Source organism: Passer domesticus, chromosome 10 (assembly GCF_036417665.1).
Source record: "Passer domesticus isolate bPasDom1 chromosome 10, bPasDom1.hap1, whole genome shotgun sequence".
NCBI classification, from domain to species: Eukaryota; Metazoa; Chordata; class Aves; order Passeriformes; family Passeridae; genus Passer; species Passer domesticus.
Window position 1 is genome coordinate 27,883,057 of NC_087483.1, and position 13,681 is coordinate 27,896,737.

Below are 13,681 nucleotides of genomic sequence, written 5' to 3' on the forward strand. Positions count from 1 at the left end.
GTCACCAGACTGGTGTGGTGGGGCTTGTCCATGTGTTTGTGCTGTACAGGATGGTTGTCTGAGAGCACTGGTCCTTCCAGCGCATGCTGTCCGTGTCCATGCTGTGATGGGCTGGACCAGAGCCCACCCTGGACCATCTCAGCTACTAGGAGAGTCCAGGACTTTGCTGGGGGTCTGGGGAGCTGAATGGCAGACAAGATGGCTGGCTTGGCAAAAGTCTGCACCCCAGGGGTTGAACTTCCCCAGGGTGGGCACCCCGAGCACTATAAATAGCACATGAAGCCAGAAGAGCAGAGGAGTGGCCCTGGTTTACCAGCACTTTCATACCATGGCTTTCAAGTGGTTCCCCTGCCTCTTCCCCATGAGCCAGTGGCACATCTGGGCTTCCAGTGCTGTGCCACGTGCTCTGCGGCCGCTGGAGCTGGTGCCACGCGCCGGCCCCGGAGCAGCCCTGCCTTTGCCAGCCCTGTAATTGATTCCTGCTCTCCTGCATGGGTGGAGGCTGCAGATGTGTACCCTGGTAGGAGGCAGTGGGCTGTGGGCACCAACTGCAGGAGCCAGCATGGGCAGAGTGAGGAGCAGCCCAGTCCTTGCCTTGGCTCTGATGTCGACTTGAAGAACTGCCTTTCGAGCTTCCAGGTGTTTGAAGAGGTTCTCTGCTAACCTCAGTTCCTGGAGGCAGGTCATTTGTTACCCCACCTTGGGGCTGCTGGAGGAGCTGGGGTGCTATTTGAGATGAGGGCAGCTGATGGCAGTGCAGGGTGGGTCTGTAGAGGTCCCTTGTTATTCCCCCGAGCCTGCAGAAAGACCTGGCCATGGTGATGGCAGGGGTTTAAGTTGAGAAGGGTTTTGTAGCCTGGCACCATATAGGAGACAATATATTTGAACATGTTGTTGTGAATCAGGTTGAAGATAAATAAATTTTTAGACTGGAGGGTGATGGCGTTCCAGGAGAGAGGGACTGCAAACAGATGAGATTTTACATGAGCACAGGGCAGCTGGAATCAGACATCCTTGCTACTTTGTTTTCCAGTGCTGCTGCTGAATGGAAGAAAACTCCTAGAAAAATAGGGATGAAAATTGTGAAGCTTTTAAAAAACACTGTATTTAGCCAAAGGGCACGGTTTTGCTGTCTGGAGATGGCAAGGGGTGGGTGAACCCTTCTGAGCAAGGCAAGCATGAATGGAGAGAGTGAGGTGATGAGTGGGCAGGGGGCTGGAAAAAGAAGCAGTTGTCAGAGCTGAGGAGGTCTTTGCTCCTCTTTGCCCAAGGGGGAGTGGTGAAGCTCTGAGCATCTCTCCCAAAACAGGCTGGGATCCCCGCCCTTGAAAGTGAGCAACTTGGGCTGCAGGGGCTGAACCTGGCAGGACAGAGATGGAAGAGGCTGCAGCTACAAGGGGAAATCTGCTTTCCAGGTGGAGTGGCACAGCATGGGGCAGGGTTTGGGCCACAGCTCCCAGCTCCCGCAGCCCTCTGTGTCCCCCCAGGTGGCACCACAGGGACCCTGTCCCTCTCTCCAAGGGCTGAAAGGGCGAAGGTGCCCTGACAGAGTGTTTTATTCGCAGCAGGTGCCTGAAATCCAACCGTGGTGGTGCAGTAATCCCTCCCCTCACCTGGAGATGAACCCAGCTTGAGAGACATGGCTGTGCAGGGTCAGGCCGTGCCGGTGTTGGGATTGCCCCTGCCATAACCAGAGCGTGTCCCTGGCAGCCTGACAGGCTGGTCCTGCCGCGGGAGACAGGCGCGTAATGCCTGATTTCACAGCACTGGCATGCTCTGTTTGCTTGTGGCAATGATCTCTCCTGCCCTGTCCAACTCCAGCCCTTGGCCAGACCCCAAGATGCAGCTCTGTCAGCTGGGATTAGGTACAAGGTTTGGGCTAAAACATCTTTGCTTTTGGCTGGAGCAATGACAGAGGGGGGAAAGGTCAGCCTGCCATCTCTGGAGATGGAGCTCCTGCCCTGCCACCAGCCCATGTGAGGCATTCCCCAGAACTGCCTTCAGCCCTCACAGCCAGCACTGGGGCTTTGCAAGCCCCATGCAAAAGAGGGGGAGGAAGGCAGAGATGCCCCCATCTCTCTGATGCTGAGATGACCATGAGATGAGCATAGGTCCGTGGGCTGTCTGGAACAAACCAAGGGAATACTTGTAAAGGAGAGAGGAACAGGAGAAATGCAGAAAGAGTCTCCCGTTTGCTGTGTGCTCCCAAAGTGCTCCTTGCTGTGTCCAGCTTGTCCCAGCAAAGCCTTGTCTGAGAGGAGGAGCTGTGGAGCAGCAGCCCCCTGCCCTCGATGCCTCCAGGAAGAGGACTGGGGGTGGTTTGGCAGCAGATAAGCAGCGATGCCCTGTGGGATGGCTGGCAGCAGAGCAGGATCTGTGGCACCCTGGCAAACTCCAGCCTTGCACTTAGAGGAGCACTCTATCTGTGTCTCCCTATTGCACAGTGCTGAGCCCAAGCCGAGGTTTCTTATCACCTGATGGCGAGGCGCACAGCCCTGAGCAGCCCTCCGTGTCCCCGCAATCCTGCCCTCTCTCAACGTGCTGCTTCCTGCTTGTCTTGCTGGACCCCGGCTTTGTTGGCTGGGCTTGCTCAGCTTTGACAAAGTTTATAGTCCTGGAATGCAGAATGGCTGCTGGCCTCCCTCCAGCCTAAACATCCCCACCCCAGAGCGCGACAGGCGCTGATAAGGGGGAGTGCCACGGCGGGCAGGTATCTCGTGCCCAGCCGCGACCTTACGGCCTCGAAGGCTGTCTGTCTTTGTCTCACGCGTGTGCGCTGCACGCGAGCTTCTCCCGTCCCCGAGAAATGTTCTCCACATCCCTGGTTTTCTCTCCAGGCCAAACCCACATGCACGTTGCCCGAAACCGACTCCGAACAGACTCCTTTGATGAGCAGGGCTTAAATATATATTTGGCATTCCAGCGGCAGCGTGCCGAGCGTGGCCAAGGGTGTGAAAGTGTTTGCTTGACAAACTCCGGGGGCTCTCGCCTCTCTGCTGGCTCTGGGGATTTGCAGGAGAGAAATATCAAGGAATTTTTCACCTCTCTGTTTTGTTTTGTGTTTTTATTTTGTTTTCCTTCTGCGAGTGCATTTTTAGCTCTGGTGAAAAGTGCCTGATTGACAGTCATAGAGACTGAGTCCCCTCTCTTTGCCGACACAGGGACAGCAGGAGCAAACATGGGAGAGGAAACAGCCCCGAGAGCCTTGCACCGAATGTGGGGGCTCCCATCTCCTTTCCACTGTCCCTGTCCCCTCCATGAGTCCAGTGCTGTCAGGGACCCATTTGGGTACCAGCAGGATGGAGATGCCCCACATCCTAGAAGTGCCAGGCTGTGATTTCAGAGCTGGCTCTTTTGCAAAGGCCCTCTCTCTGCTGAGGGCAGTGGGTTCCAGTCAGCACTCAGCTGGCCTCAGAGAGCCCCAGCACCACATTGTGGAGACACTCATGCCCGTTGCTCCACTGAGGATTTCCCAGCCAGTGTCCCCCAAGCTGTGGCACCAGCCTGGGGTCCGTGCTGCTCTCCAGGCACCTTTGGGGTTGCAGAGGTCTTGTCACCTTGTGCCTGTGGGTGGGGAGATGGAGCAAGTGCAGCAGAAGAGTGTCTCCATGGGCAAGTTGCAGATGGACAGGCTGGTTGCTTGCAGCCTCCTAAAATGATACATAAGAGATGCTGGGGGCACAAAGTCAAAACCCTGAGCTTCACTTGCCACTCAGCTCCTTCTGGGCTGCAGCCTGTGATGGGGCAGGAAAGGCAGCTCCATCACCAATTTCCATGGACAGGATCCATGGAGGGGCTGGGATGTGCAGAGCAGACCAGTGTGCAGAGCTGGAACTCTGGGTTTGGATGTGAGCCCAGACATGTATCCTGCAAGGGGAGGAGGAGGAGGAGAAAGGCAAATCCTCCTCATCAGTCCAGCCACTGCATCCCGCACCTATGGAGAATGGGGAGGGGAGCCCTGCACAGTGGATTTGGTTTCAGGGCCCATGTCTGCAATGCCTACAGAGTAGACTGAGAACCTGGCTGACTACTGGGGAGGGGTCTGAGGGGGCTGCATCTGTGTGTTCCCAGCTGTCCCCAGTGTAATCCTTTATGAAAGAGAACCCTCTGCCCTGCTGCATCCCTATTGTCAGGTCACAGTGCTGCCTGACCCTAAATCACCTGCCATTCCCAGCCTGATGAATCACCATGGAAAAAGGGGTGCTGCCCCCAGACCAGCAGAGGGAAAGGGTCTGGGGTCTGTGGGGCAGAGGGCCAGGCTCTGGAGGCTGCAGAGCAAGGTTAGGATGTTGGTAGTCTGTGGGGAGAGGCTCAGTGCCCAGGGACTGCAGGGCAGAGTTTGGTGCCATTTAGCAGAGGGATCGGGCTGCTGTGAATTACAGCTGCTGAGAAGGGGATATGGAGGGATTGTGGAGCAGGGTTTGGGATCCTGGGGGGCCATGAGTTTGGGGGCAAACCATGTCCCTGGGGCAAGGGCAGGCTTGGCTTGGGCTCCTCGAGGTTTCCTTCCTGGCCCACTGAAGAATCGCTGGCTTGTCTGAAGGATCATTGACCTGTGGATTTCCTGGGCAGCAAGTCCCTTTCATGTGGCCGCTTGCAAACTCTCATGACATCACCACGGGCTGCTCCTCCTGGAGACAAACCCAGTGCTTTTTAGGGTTTTGCCTTCCCCCTGCCCCAGCCTGTGTGTTTTGGCCGGGGGGACCCGGCGAATCGCGTCCAAGAGCAGCCGCTCTGGCAGGGAGATGGTGCTCAGGGCTGGGGGGCAGGGAGAGGGCAGTGTGTCCCCCCCGTGCTGAATAAACATGGGCTGGCCAGGGATGGAGGGGGCTTTTCCAGCCTGGACCACACCCCGGGGGGCTATTTTTTGCCATGAATGAAAGGGCTGTGTGCTCACAGGGCAGGCTGGCCTCCCGCCGCCGCTGCTGTGCATGGAGAGCTCTCCTGACACTCAATCCTGGTGCCTGGCTGGGGACCAACATCTGCACTGAGCACAGCTGGGCACTGCCCGTGGGACACCTGGGCACCTGGAACAGCTGGGCACTGCCTGGGGGGACACCTGGGCACCTGGCACAGCTGGGCACTGCCCGTGGGACATCTGGGCACCTGGTACCGACTGGGCACAGCCTGGGGTGACACCAGCAGGCTGCCATGCCTGGGAAGCACGGTCTGTCACAGAGCAGAGGGAAGTGATGGTGACTCAGTGGCTGTGCCAGCAGCAGTGCCAGGGCTGCTGGGACACGTTGGACCCAGCCCTGCTGGGGCCATGTGCCTGGGGACCTGCCCGAGGCAGCTGAGCAGCAAGCCCTGCTGCCCCCCTGCCCCACGCAGAAATGCTTCCTGCTGCAGTTTCGGGTGACAATGGGGCAGCATCCCCAGGGGCTGCCCCTGTGGCTGCACCTGTGCTTGGGAGGAACTGCAAAGCCACAAGGGTGGAGCAGCTGTCTCCTGCTCAACCTTGGTCCTAAACACACCCAGATTCTCCCTAAAAGCCCCTAATCCCACCTGGCTCAGCACCAGCTTCCTCTCTGGGCCCTGTTAGCTCAGCTAATCCCTTGTGTGCCAGGTTTAGGGGTGTACTGGGTGCAGTATTTCCATGGTTGCTCCCCTGTCACCCCCAGATTTTGTTTCTCAAGGAGTATGAGGGCTGCTTTGCCAGTTCCCGGCTCTGACCCACACTCCTGCTGCCTCTGCCAGCCTCAGTGCCCCACAGGTCCCAGGGGACCCATGAGTGCTTGTGCCCATGAATGAGTGGCCTGTCCTGGCTGGGTGGAGCCGAGGTGCTGGATCCCACCCATCGCTGTTCCTTATCACCACACAGCATCCTTGTGATTCACCAGGTGTGGCTCCCTTTCCATCATCCCACTTTGCAGGAAGTTTCCTGGCCAGCCCCCCATGTGCAATAATAACAAGCTGGGATGAGCTGGCTGGCCTTCCTGAGCAACCCTACAATAACAGAGCAGGGCAGTGTGTCCAGCTTTCCTGAGCAGACAATAATAAACCCGCATGAGCTGGCACACTTTGCGGAGGAGCCCTACAATAATAAGCCTGGATGATGTATCCATATTCACCGAGTCAGCCTAAAATAACAAGGCAGTGTGAGCCACCCAACTTCCTCGCAGATAAGTGGGGTCCCTGGGCTGTCACTCTGGGAGAGGAGGCATACTGGCCACCAGGTCTCCATGGCTTCTGCCCTTGACCCTGGAGAAGGCAGCCTGTGTCAGGCTGGTGGAGGTCAAGGCCACAGGTACTATCAGCCTGTGACTCTGCCTTCCTGGAGGCAAATCCTCACTTAGTCCTGGCATGCTGGGACCTGCTACACTTCAGGGCATTCTCCTTGTCCATCTCCCTTGCCAAACTGGCACCCAGTGCCAGCTTCCCCAAAGGCCCTCCTGCTGTTGCCTCATGGGCTGCTGGACAGGGGGACAAATGCCCATGGTCAGGCTAGAGCTGGGAGTGCCACCAGCAGCTGCCACCAGACCCTGCTCAGCAAGGCCCAGCATCTTCCAGCATTGCCCAGGTGGGGAGGCAGTGCTAGGCAATGCTAGGGCTGGGCACAGCTCTTTTCCAGGGAGTTTGTTGGCACTTGGGCAGGGGGAGGGCTTGGATGCCCACGGGTTTGCTTGGCAGCGTGGCAGGAGAGCCTCTTTCCAAATGGGCTGGGGTAGAGACTGCCCACTGGGGCTGGAACCACTCACCTCCACCAGGGTCTCTGCCAAGCCCCAGGCTGCTCCTGGTGGGCTGCTGCTCACACGACTGGGGAGGAGATGCTGCAGCCTCCTGCCCAACCTCTGCTCTGGCGCTGACCCTGCTCTCCCTGGGATTTATCCCTGCTGGGCTGCAGCGGTGGGTGGGCAGGGCAGACCCAGGAGCATCCCTCCATGGGGGAGCAGCATCCGCCCCGGCACAATGCGGAGCCCCCGCTCAGCGCCGCCACGCCCTCCGCTCAGTGTCTGCGAGAAAGGCTGTAACCCAAGCCACAAAAACAGCACCGGGGGAAAAGAAAAGGGTATTGAGCGGCGGGGCTGCTGCGGTCGCCGGCCAGCATAGACTGCTGGTTGTTAGGCGAGTGCCTCGCTTGCAAAGGCTGCCTTGATGAAGTGTGAGACAGCACTTACGGAGGGACGCGGGCAGGCATTCTCGCTCCATCTTCCGCTCACAGTGCCGCTCTTTATGCGCCTGACATTTGCTCGCTGGAAAGGCCCCTGAAGTCAGGGGGAAAGGAAAACATTGCAGGCAGCAGGGCCAGAACGGTGCTGGGAGGAGTGCTGTGCCGTGCCGGGCTGGACTGGGCTGGGCCGGGCTGGGATGGGATGCTCCGCTCTTCCCCGGGCTGACCCCTTCACCTCTGAGCAGCTCTCCGGCTGCCTTCCCCTGCCGGCACCGCCGCTTCCTGCCAGGTGTGCTCAGCCTGGCTGCCTGCCTGCCTGTGGAGCCCTGGCCATCCTGCCCGTGCCGCTCCAAGGGCGGGCTGGCAGCAGCGCCGCTCTCCTGGCTGCTGCTGCTGCTGCTGCTGCTGCTGCTGCTGCTGGTCCCCTGGGAGGGTATGACAGGGGGATGGAGACAACGGCAGTGCGAGCTCAGAGCTGGTCCTTTAGCCACCTGTGTCTGATGTCTCAGCGACTGCTGCAGGCTTGGGGGGTTGTAAATACATCTAAGGGCTGGAGGAGCTGGGAAAGGGCATCACTGGTCAGTGTAGGGCAGCTCGGGGTGCCTGGAGGTGTCTCTGTCCCCAGGGAGAGGGTCATTGCCCCATAAGAAAGCTAGGGCAGGAGACTGGGCTGATGTGGCCTGCTTCATCCCAGGGAATAAGCACCCCCTTTCCCTGCCCTTGATACCAGCTGGAAGGGGACAGTTCAACCCTTATCTATTTTCTTGCAGACAGATCCTCTGCTGCTGGCAGAGGATGGGTGAGTATCTCTCTGGATTCCAGAGGGGGCTCTCCCTAGCCTGGCTGACATTGGCATAACCATGGGCAGAGATGCCCAGCACAGATCCAGCAAGCCATTCCAGCCCCATGAGCATGCACAAGGCTTGTGGCAGGGTAGAGTGCCAAGGGCAGCCTGTGAGTGTACCAGCCACGGAGCCCTTCCCCTGCCCTCCATCGACTGCCACAGCAGCACCAGACTTCATCCATGCCAGTGTGGCAGCAGCCGTGCCCAGTGCCACAGAGCCAGTCTGCCATTCCTGGTCTGTCACTCCACCACGCTGCTTCCATGGAGCCCACTGGTGGGGGCAGCCTGGGGAAGCCATCCTCCTCCTTGGCACACACCCCTTGGCTCCAGCCCCGGCAGGAATTATTAAGTGTGCCCCTGTGGAGCATGTGCTGAGGCTGGCCACGGGAATGTGGGCAGATCTGACATACAAGCCACAGCAGCCAGGCTATAATTTCCAAACAGGCCCCATTCGCTCTGTTTTCCAGTTAAAAATATATTAAAAAATAGGAATGTGGGATTTGTAGTGAAGAATGTTGGTAACCGCTTCGAATGTCTGGTGTGATAATGAAAGGGTCAGTCCCCAGCTTTGAGCATGACCGATTTAGACTCTGGTGCTTGGCAGTGGTGCAGGGGCCCAGCATGATCCAAACCCCTCCTGGGCCTGCAAACCCATCCTGGGCCAGGGAAAGGTGCTGCTTCTGTGCTGGTGGCATGGTGCTGTGCTGGGTGCTGTGCCCCTGCTGCTCACACTGTCAAGACCATCCAAATTGCTGTCCCTTTTGGCCCCTCAAGACGGGAGTCTAGGCAGGGGGTGGGGAAATGCAGAATGCCTTGGAGATAGATTTTGTACCCTGCTGCATCTCTGCCCTGGGGTGCAGCCCATAGCAGAGCCCTCTGGGTCGGGGGTCTGGGCTGCAGCCCAGCTCCCCCTGAGCTGCCCCTGCACACCGTGGGCTGCCAGTGAGCACCCCTTGCTGTCAGTGTGAGGCCAGGCACCTGCCCCCCTTTGTGGGCACTCCTCTCCCCCCTTCCCGCCCCAAGTGGCAGTTCAGGGTGTGCCGTGGAGTCTCCCGTGCCGCTACCGCAGCCTTGAGTCCCTCCTGATACTGGGGCATCCCACTTGGCCTTGTGGCCAGGTAGTCATAACAGGGCAGACAAGCCATGCCAGCTGCCGAGGCATCGCTCCTGCTGCCTGGGGGCCGTGGGGAGCAGCCCAGCCAGCACTCCCCCGGCTCCGGCTCTGTGCCCGTGTGCTCCCCTGCCTCAGACACCGTGTTTATCCTCCAGATGGGTAATCTGGGAAAAACAAGGCACCAGAGGCCAGGGCTGATGCTGCAGCGGGGACAAGCTGTCTGCAGCAGGGTTCAGCTTCGGAATGGAGCAATGGGGCAAGGAGGAAGGGGAAAATCAGCAGTAGCCGGGGCCTGTCCCCCATCCAGCCCTTTAGGGGACACTTCGTTGTCCCTCTCAGCTTTCGGGGCCATCAGGTGGCCGGCGGCTGGCACAGCACGCTCTGCTCCCTGCTGAGTCATAGCTCTGCAGGGAAACGCTTCCAGCTCTGGTTATAACCCATTTCCCTCCGGGGCTGTGAAGCGCAGCCTCCCAGTCCCGCCGCGGGCCAGCTCCGGCCACCCCATGGCCCCGAGCCCGCGGGCTCCAGCCGCCGGGAAGGGCAGCGGCAGGAAGTGGCTGCTGACTCCCAAATTCCACCCTGGGCTTGCTGGAGCTGAGCCCTTCCCGCAGGCGTGGGCAGCAGGTGCCCTGCACCTGCAGACCCCTGTGCCACCCCGGATGCCCAATCCCCCTGGTGGGGCTGGGCACTCTGCTTCCAGTGCCTCCCCAAGGTGCCACATCAGTGGGGGGGTGTGTGCTGTTCTTGGGGACACTGAGTGGCTGCAAGGATGATCTGCCCCATCCCCAGGGGCAGCATGGGGACGCTGTGCTGGCTCTGGGCAGCTGGGGCTGGGCACTGAGCGAGCAGCTGCCCTGCCCAGATCCTTGCTTGAATGCTGTGAAGTGGAGCAGCCTGAGCAGCCCTGGGGCTTGGGGCACATCCCAGGTGCCTTTCTGAATGGGTTGGAGCAGAGGGGATTGGGCAGCACCCTGCACTGGATGCATGGCCTGCCCCATTGCCCTGGCATTCCCCAGACCCGTTGGTGGCAGGGAGAGGGGATGAGCACCCAGAGCAGTGGCACCCAGAGCTGGCTGGCTCTGCAGGGGACTCTCCTGCCCTCCTGGGGCACTGACCCACGCAGTGCTATCTAGTACACTTTGCTCACTTCACTGCCATTCCTGACTTTCCTGGGAGCTGCTGTTTGCTTTTCTCTGAATTATGACTCCAGCTTGTGCCTTTGATCTGGGCTGTGCTGGCCACCCGTGACCAGGCCCTCTTCTGCCTTTGAAGTGCAGTCACCTTCCCAGCCCTGGATGCTGCTTTTGCAGCCTTGGATGCAGCCCTGGCTCTGGGGTGAGACACGCAGGGCAAGAGCATCCTTGGGGTGCCTGAGGTGCTCAGCATCCCTCCTCCTCTCTGGGACCTTGTGATGAGCCAGCACAGCTAACAGCTCGGAGGCTGGGCAGTGAGGCATTGAGAGCTGTGCTTGCCCAGTCCCAGGGATGCTGGTGGGACGCTGGTGGGATGCTGGTGGGATGCTGGTGGGATGCTGACAGGGTGCTGGCAGCAGAGCATCGCTCCCTCCGGTGGCAGTGGGCAGGGACAGAGGAGGTGACCTGTGCAGCAGCTGGTCAAAAAGCAGATGCCAGTGACATGCATTTCCTACTGCCAAAGGGCCTTTCATGGCTGTGACTGCAGCAGGAGAGAAGAGACCTGCATGGAAAGTGTCTGTCTGGGCACCAGCCAACCCATCCTGGCATCAGCCCTATCCTGCCACCCTGTCTGGCAGGGAGCAGTGAGGAGGGCTCAGCCTACCTATTCTGCCCCTGGGAAGCTGGGGTCAGGCTTTGGACTCTGGCCTTGAGTGGGTCTGAGCGTCCCCATCCCCTCCCCACTTTCCTGGCCCAGAGAGGATCCTACCTTATCTGTTACACTTTGTTCTCCTGCTGTCTGGGTGTGGAGCAGGGCAGAGATTAGTGTGTTCAGACCTTTGACACACACACACACACACACACACACACACACACACACACACACACAGAGCCACACAATCAGCCATGCGTGCACCCACGGCCATGCTCATGTGCCCACTGCTGCACACACAGTCCCAATGCACGTCATCATGGCACACTCACCTGCGCTTGTAGGCCCACGCTGTGCCCCAGACACCCCCCGCAGCCCCCCCTCCAGGGCACATACCCATTTCCCTTTCCCTATGCGTGTTTGTTTGAGCACTGTGAGCTATGCTATGTTCCCAGTGGAGTGTGGCACTTCCCCAGCCTGCCAAGATCTCTCATGTGCATCAGCATGGCCCAGCAGGAAAGGTGCCATCCCACTGGCAAGGGGTGCAGGCAGGAGGAGGGGGGCATCCCGTGCCAAGTCTGGAGGGAATAAAAGTGTGCGCAGGGAGGCAGGAGCTGTTCTGGCAGACTGGAAGCAAACCTGGGCATCCCTGGTCTCACTGTCACATCATTTTCACTGTCTGTGGGGCCACCACAGATGCCTTGTGCTGGAGGGTGTGCTGGCAGGCAGGGACTACCTGTTCCCACCTCTTATTAGGTCATGTCCCTGCCCAAGGCTCACTCCGTATTCACAAGCTGCAGCCAATGCTGCTCCAGGCAGGGGAGCCACAGCCCTTCCAGAGCGATGTTATCTCCAGCATTTCATTCTCCAGTGATGTTATCTCCAGCATTTCATGAATGACCCAAAAGCCTCTGCAGCCTGCCTCTCAATGGGAAGGCAACCCACTGTCCAGAGCAAGTGTGCATGTGTGTGTGTGTCTGTATGTCTGTGTGTGTGTGTCTGTACGTCTGTCTGTGTGTGTGCACAGCTGGGAGCAGCCACATCCCACCCAGTGCCAGAGCTGCCTGTTCCCACAAACTGCTGCTCTCCTGGGGTGAAACCGATGTAGCCTGAGAGGCAGAGGGGGCACAGCCCCTTCTCTGCCCCACAGCAGCTCTGTGGCAGGGTGAGCTGGCAGGTGATTTCCTGGCAGGGTGATGGTGCCTCTGCTTCCTCCCACAGAGCCTGCCCCGGATCTGCAGCGCGGGAGAAGGGCAGGCGTTTGCCTCTGCTCTGCAGCAGCTCTACACTGCAGTGACACAGCAGGAGGCCAAGCAGGCTCGGAAGCGGCATTGCTCTGGTGAGGAGCTCCTGGGCTGTGCCATGGGGAGCGTGTGATGCAGCCATCCCCTCGACTGCTGAGCCCCATGTCCTGGGGTAAGGGAAGTCTGCCCCAGGTGCAGCTCACCCCATGCAACAGTCTCCCCCTTTGCTCTCCCCCCATGGGCTAGGCTCCCAGTCCAAGCACAGTTCCTGCAGTGGGTTTGGGTAATGCCCCATGCTCCCTCATCTCAATCCCAAATTGCATCTTTTTCTGGTACCAGAGGATGACGTGGACACAGCACCCACTGCAGAAACCACAAAGCAGCCCCATTCACCTGCTGCATCCCAGGAGGATGAAACGACATCTTCCAGCGAGAGAACCTCGGTGAGTGCAGCTCTAGAAAGTCTCTCCAAAGGCAGGATGGGGCCCACATCTCCTTTCCCTCCTCTCATCCAAGCACTGTGCCCATCCAGGATGGGCTAGGAGCCTCAGCTTGGTTCCTAGCCCATTCTACCCCATGCATCCTGAGTGTGTGATTACACATGTGTATATATTTTGCACTCCCACAGCACAGGTGACAGGAATGTCCCAGCTTGCACACTTGCACACATCCTGCATGACTCCCCAAGGTGGAACTGACACTGCCTCCTCTTTGTTTCCAGCCAGCCTCCTCCCCAGCTCAGAAGCCCCGGCTGCCTGCAGCCAAGGCCAAGCCAAAGAAGGCAAAAGGGCTCTTCAGCTGAAAGATTGCTGCCAACCCTGCTGAGGTCTCTGCTTCCCCCAGCATCCAAGAGAGGCAGTGCAGAGAACCCATGCATCAGCTGCTCTTCTCTGCATCTCCTCGTGGACCCTGCCCAGGTCATGGTCCCCTCCCAAGATGTCTCCAGTTGGGGAGATGGAGCTCCTTTCTTCAACGGTGTTTCAGGAAACAGCTCTTCTAACTCTTCCCTGGAGCAGAGTTTGCCCAGGCTTCCTCTCATAGCAAAGCCAGTGCTGGACCTGGGAGAAGTGGGAGGGGTGCTGCCAGTGGGTGTGGGACAGCTGGGGCTCTGGCAGAGCTGTGGGGTTTGGCTGCTCTTGAGTGGGTTTTCAATAAAGGGCTGTGTCTGGGTGAGATTCCCTCTCCTGCTCTGTCCCACCAGGCCTGTAGTGTCAAGGAAGGGATGTAACCTTTGGTGCTGCTGGGTCCCCCTCAGGCCAGTCCTGATGTCCCAGGGGCTCACAGTGACTCTGGACAGTGAGGTGACAGCAGCTCATTGCTGTGGCACTGCACAGAGCCCCCAGCCGTGCTGTGCCTTACCCTGAGCAGCAGTACGTGTTGTGGGCTGTGCACCAGAGGATGCCCAGATCACGGGGACACAGCTGGGGGGCTGGAGCCTGTCTTGTCCCATACCAGGATACATACCCTGTGTGCTGGTGCCTGCAGAAGCAGGCTGGCAAAGGCCCTGGATGGGCTGAGGGACACCCTACATCTGCAGGCACCTCCACCATAGTTACTGGGCAGGTGATACGGGGTTGACCCAT

At 59.0% G+C, this 13,681-nt stretch overlaps 1 protein-coding gene across 4 annotated transcripts in view; it reads left to right on the forward strand.

The window, feature by feature from the left end:
- The window catches only part of NHEJ1 (non-homologous end joining factor 1), a 43,130-nt gene extending 29,868 nt beyond the window's left edge, over nt 1–13,262 (forward strand). For 3 of the 4 annotated variants that reach the window (XM_064434840.1, XM_064434839.1, XM_064434836.1), the window contains 3 exons: nt 12,076–12,193; nt 12,438–12,541; nt 12,820–13,262. In XM_064434840.1, the coding sequence (XP_064290910.1) occupies nt 12,076–12,193; nt 12,438–12,541; nt 12,820–12,900 (303 nt within the window). In that variant the 3' untranslated portion in view covers nt 12,901–13,262. The remainder of the gene's footprint in view (nt 1–12,075; nt 12,194–12,437; nt 12,542–12,819) is intronic. The other variant, XM_064434837.1, reaches the window with a different exon arrangement.
- Nucleotides 13,263–13,681: the final 419 nt, after the last annotated feature.